The sequence below is a fragment of the Magallana gigas genome, chromosome 8 (genome assembly GCF_963853765.1).
Source record: "Magallana gigas chromosome 8, xbMagGiga1.1, whole genome shotgun sequence".
Classification (NCBI taxonomy): Eukaryota; Metazoa; Mollusca; class Bivalvia; order Ostreida; family Ostreidae; genus Magallana; species Magallana gigas.
In genome coordinates, this window is record NC_088860.1 from 43,117,584 (window position 1) to 43,123,583 (window position 6,000).

The following is a 6,000-nucleotide window of genomic DNA, read 5'->3' on the forward strand; positions in this document are numbered from 1 at the left end:
CACTTGTAGTAATCATTGTGACCTCATTAAAAAGTTCACACAGACATGGACGTTTTCGCTATTCTATAGGTTCATATAAGGAAACATATTTGCAAATATAAATATTTACAATATACATTTATATGTACAATATATTTTATTTTTTGGATACCTTGTTTTTTCAGCAACAAAATTCAGGAACTGGTTTTATCAGCTTTGGAGAAGTGGATCATTTTCAATAAAACAGTGAGTGTAAAAAGACAACCATAAGGAGAATAGAAATGAGTGATTTTATTTCAAACATGATTAAAAATTTCATTAAAAAATTAAGAAAAATTAACTCACCAAGTTTAAAACGATTGAAGTTGTTTATTTTTTAATATTAGAGATCACTGTGAATGCATTTCTAGATAAGGAACATTTTAATTAGGAACAGTTGCAACTGTAAACAAAACTTAAGTTTACACAGTTCATTCATGTAAAATTTCAAAAAATTCTTAGCTGTTCTGTGTATATCCCATTTAAAAATAAATCTCTAGCTCATGTTTTAGATGCTAAATGGACATACTCTTAATAATAAATACTTATTCAGTTGTCTATACTTGGATATATTATTTAGAATAAGTATGCGTGTTCTTTTGAAGGCGCATCAGACAGGACAAGACAAAATACAGGAAGTGTACTTGGAGTGTTTCAACACAGTGTGGTGCATTGTGGGAAATGACATCTGTAAAATGTATCCGGAGCAGAAATCTCGGTTACAGAGGGAGTGTAGAAACAAGATCCTGAACGACAATGTGTCCAGGTAAGTGTGGATGGTGTTGTCTGGTGATCCGCGATACACATGTACAGTGTGGATGGCGTGATTAAGTGATCCGTGTTACACATATACAGTGTAGCCAGAGGTGTGTTTAGCAGAGCGGATGCTCGTGAGCACTTAAAAAAAATATTGTGATACGGTATAGTAGAATTAAGTGACTCCTACACTGAACAGGCCTCTGGTTTATTGAATGTATTCATTACTGAAAATTCATCAATTAGAAAACATTTACCGTACTTCATGTGCATGTACTCTGTATCATCTGGGAATATTGCTATAAAAGACAATTTAGTTTCAAAGACACGTCAGCATTTGACTTGGATGACATCTGGCATTGTCCAATCAGCTTTCCGTATTTTATCGTCTGCTACTTGTTTCTGTAGGTTGGATGACATCTGGCATTGACCAATCAGCTTTCTGTATTCTATCATCTGCTACTTGTTTCTGTAGGTTGGATGACATCTGGCATTGTCCAATCAGCTCTCTGTATTCTATCATCTGCTACTTGTTTCTGTAGGTTGACTGACATCTGGCATTGTCCAATCAGCTCTCTGTATTCTATTGTCTGCTTCTTGTTTCTGTAGGTTGGATGACATCTGGCATTGACCAATCAGCTCTCCCTATTTTATCATCTGCTACTTGTTTCTGTAGGTTGGTGAGGTCCAAGCTGCTGGACATCTACATAGAGAAGTTTGTCATCTCCTCTACCACCAGCAAGGAGGACGGCTCCACCCAGACGGAGACCCCACTGTGTGTGTCCCAGGGAGTGCAGACAGACATGGTCAAAATTACAGGTAAGGGAGCATTAGAGAGAGTCAGGGCCTTAAGGTTATGTGACCAACTATAGGTTCAGTTGTGTGGAGAAGATACTAAACATTATTTGTAATTGTTACTGTTCATTTTTCCAAAGTACTTGATGTATTTCTTAATAAGGTAATGCAATTTTTTTTCAAGGTGTAGAAATTGTATTTTTGAGTCAGTATTTGTTACACATTACTGACTTCAACTCCGCTATATCTATCACTTGGTTTTTTTTTTCTGTAACAACCAGACTGGGTGATAATATCATGACCAAATTATGATTCACAATCTTTATCCCTATTCATACAAACTAATCCTCAAATTTAATTCCATCTGGTTGTAACGTGATTTCAGATTGGCTAAAAATTGTTTTATATCCTATAAAGAATTTTGCCTAATATGTGACAGTTACATTTGAATTTTGTAGAATTTGATGTCATTTTAAAGGTCAAATGACTTCGCGGTTTATAAAAAAGCATAAACAGTCCCAAACCATTTTATATCGTATAAAATAAATATTGAATTCATGGTTTATAAAAAGCGTAAACTATCCCAAACCATTTTAAATCTTATAAAACAAATAAATATTGAATTCATTCCTTAAATATGGAAACAATGAAAGGTAGACTCTCATGCATTGAATTGATTCTACTGTGGATTGTAATGTTTTGAGTGTTAATTTTACTCCAGGCAGACAATCTCAGCCGGAATCTCAATCACCTGTTCCCAAGGAAACATCAGACAAGGGAAAACATTCCAAGATGAGGACACCCAACACAAAGTCTAGAGCTTACAGAAATGAAACCCAGAGAGACAAAGAATGGCCCAAGTTGTCCAGCCCCAAAGTACCTGATTGGACCAATTCTTTGCTGGATAGTCCAAAGGTGTCTGACTGGAACAACCTGGAGGGAAATAGTTCCAGTCTCCTACACACTCCAGATTCTCCGAATAGCAGCATGTATTTTTCTACTGAAGAAAAATCGTTCCACAGTTCTCCAGATATGAAGAGGAAATCTCCATTTTTGAATTCTCCTGACAATCTGAGGACAAGAAGTCTTCATCAGCTACGGAATCCCAGAGAATCTCCAACTGTGTCGTCGGAACCAATGCAGACATTCACAAACTGGTCAGACAATATCGTTTTTGGTTCACGGTCAAACTTTTTATCCAAGGAAAATCTACCGGAAAACCCTGAAAACGAACGGAAGAGCAAGCTACTACAAAGTAAGGTCTTCCAGTATGTCAGTAAGAATCCAGACACAGCTGGGGCTCAAAGAACTCACCAACATCCTCCATCCTCCCAACAACACAGCTCTAAAGCTAAGAACATGGCTAAGACTAATGGTGAGTTGTACTCTAAAAAGGCAGGAAGTTTCAAAGAAGCAGCAAGATCTAAGAGTGGTGGATCTGACTCGTGTTGGGACATGGGTGGTGGCAGCAATGTCCAGTCATCTGTGGGATCAGAGGAGGATTCAAGTGGCAGTGAGAAGAGGCCCAAGGGCAGGGGAAGAGGGAGAGGGTCTAAGAAAGAGCTGAGTGAACCACAGAGACCCACTACTCCAATTCAGAGAGCAGATGGCATGGAGAGGAAATCGCAAGATCGAGTCAACTACCTGAAGAGGGAAAATCCATTAAGGCAAAGGAGTGAAAATCCATTAAGAAATGAAAATGTCAATAACAACTGTGGTGATGTAAGTGGTGCTAGTGGTGGAAAATCCACGAAAAAAGAGATGGACTGGTTCGAAATGAAGGAAGTGGATATCAGAACGAGTTCTGAGATGGTAAAACCTTCCAGCAAGCAGGAGGACAATGTGCCTGATGACTGGTACGAGGCCAGCGATGAGGAGAAAAGTGCCAAAGATTCACAGAACAGCGATGTACAGGCTCCATCAAGCGAAGGGAGCGATGTCATAGCAAACAAAAGGAAGGCAGCGAAGAGCCAAGTGTTGAATAAAGGTGATTCCTCATCATTGTCCTCGAAAGAGGATGAGAAGTCCGCAAAGTTTAATGGAGAATTTGGTAGTGGTGACGGACAATTAAGAAATGCTGATTTCTCCGACGACGGTGTTGATGATGGGTCGTGGACTACAGACAGTTCCGACGATGACATTCGCTTACAAGTGGAGGATTCGAACCCTCAAGTGTCCGAAAATTCTGGTGTGTCAAAATGGGTTCCAGGACAGAGGAAGTGTACGCTGTGTGGAAGCCATGATCATCTGATATACAAGTGTCCGAGGAAGAGAGACAACAACTTCTTCCTGTGAACAGTGCCATTATGTTGTTCAACTATAAGAGGATTTGGGAGGATGTTTGCTTAATCAAAATAACTCATTAAACTTTAATTTGTGAAAAAGATTTTTGTGGGGGAATTATTTTACTTTGGGTTGGGGTAGGGGTAAGGGTATTAATATGGGGGTATGTCAAGGAGTGAGTGTTAGATCTGAAGACTTACATGAAACTAGTTTAAAGAATCTTATCTCTTTGTAGACAAATTGCATTCATTTTTTTTGCATGCCAACCATCTATGCAGAATGGCTTTTTTCTTTTAAGTTTTTAATAAATTTAATTTTCATTTTTTAATTTTGAAATGTTTCTATAAGAAATGAAATCTTAAGCAAGAGATTAGAGATTAATTGCCTGGTTATGTACTTATGATGGAAGCAATGAAGCGTGAAATCGAATGGTAAGTTTGCTCTACTTACTTATGATGGAAGCAATGAAGCGTGAAATTGAATGGTAAGTTTGCTCTACTTACATATTGTGGTTGATTTCATTTTACCTTTTATTTTTATTTTTTGACAACTCACTGTACAAGGTATGTGCAACAGACAAAGTATCATTTGTTTCCTATAGAAAATATAATTGCCAGTTTGTAATGAACTGAAAATACAAGGATGTTATATGCTGGTTGTACACAGTAACAAATAGACAATATTTTTCCTTTTACTTGAATTTTGTTAAAATTTGCTCTCAGATTTAGAATCTCTCTTTCTGTGTAATTCAAAGAAAATTGCTAGTTTTGCACACAGTTTTAAATGAAGCTTGTAAAACATTTAAAAAAGGTTATTGAATTAGATACTTGACATTAGAATGAATGTTTTATAAAGTTTTGTTTTTAATTATCAAACATAATGATTGACTGTAATGTTGTTTTTAAAGGTTACCCAAAGGTTAAAATTTCATTCTATTTACATTAGTACTTACATATGCCAAACCAGTAGGTCACAAAAAGGTGCCTTAAACATATTACAAATGTATACTTTATCAGTCTCCCTTCTCTCTAAAAGTTAATATTTCTTTTAAAAAATTGATAATTGATAAAATTATTTTGTTAACTTTGCCTCTGTTGCTGGTATGAAGATGGGAGAAATACTTCATTGGTAAATCATTGATTTCAACTAAATGTACCCTAAATGTTTGTTCTGTATTAATTTTGTCCTTGATTATTCAAAGTTTATGTTCAGTTTCACTTTAATAATTACAAAATTGAAATATCAAAAGAAATGCTTCCTAATTTAGGCCTGTCAGAAAATGCCTTTGCCAGAAACATTTTGTTTTTATTTCGATTGATTTTCTTTTCATAAATGTCAGATTGCCAAACTGCCTAAATTCCATAGTTTTTATTTTTTTCTATATAAAAATAAATAACTGCTGGCCTTATGAAAATTGAGTACCATTAATCTTATAATAAAAATGAAGGTATTTTTTCTGTTGCATCCTGTTGTGTGTTTCCCGGGGAGTTCTTATTTGTAGGTCTCTCACAATTAAAAGCATTAGTGTCAGAATTCAATCACTTGAAGGTCAAATTACATAAAAGTGCCTAAAAAAGAAAAAAAAAACAATCAAATAAAAAAATAAATAACACAGCTATAACAGAGCTATGACTGGAAAACCCTGTATAGCCAATTCTTTTATACATGTATATCTGCTATTTATTTGAAAACGGTTGGTGTTATTTTTTAAATCAAGAAAAAAAAACCTGAGGCCTTGTTTATGTTATATGTTGGCTACTTTGGAATTCACCAAAATATTACAGTAGCCATCCCTTATTAATCAAACGGAGTGGTAGAAAATGAATTGTTGGTTAAATACCGAGACATGCTAGTATTTTGATATCTTTTCTCAGTACAAACTTTACATGTATTTTGTTTCTTATCATTACTGACTTCTTTTAAAATGTTGCTGCAGAATTTATTTCTGCTTTTATAAAATTTAAGGATTGAGAGGACGTCATTTATGGGTGAGAGCCCGTAAGTAGAGCAACTATGGTACACTTGTATACTATTACTGTTTTTAACCATGTGTTAGTTACTCTGTTCACTTCATTGAAACAAAATGTAATTTATGAATTTGTTCATTTTTTGCGAAAATAAACTACAGCAAATATTTTGCTAAATTTT

At 35.4% G+C, this 6,000-nt stretch overlaps 1 protein-coding gene across 3 annotated transcripts in view; it reads left to right on the forward strand.

Moving 5' to 3' along the window:
• LOC105322943 (uncharacterized) overlaps positions 1-6,000 on the forward strand; it is a 50,365-nt gene extending 44,365 nt beyond the window's left edge. For all 3 annotated transcript variants that reach the window (XM_066067885.1, XM_066067884.1, XM_066067886.1), the window contains exons 15-18: positions 165-225; positions 624-784; positions 1,451-1,593; positions 2,291-6,000. In XM_066067885.1, the coding sequence (XP_065923957.1) occupies positions 165-225; positions 624-784; positions 1,451-1,593; positions 2,291-3,864 (1,939 nt within the window). In that variant the 3' untranslated portion in view covers positions 3,865-6,000. The remainder of the gene's footprint in view (positions 1-164; positions 226-623; positions 785-1,450; positions 1,594-2,290) is intronic.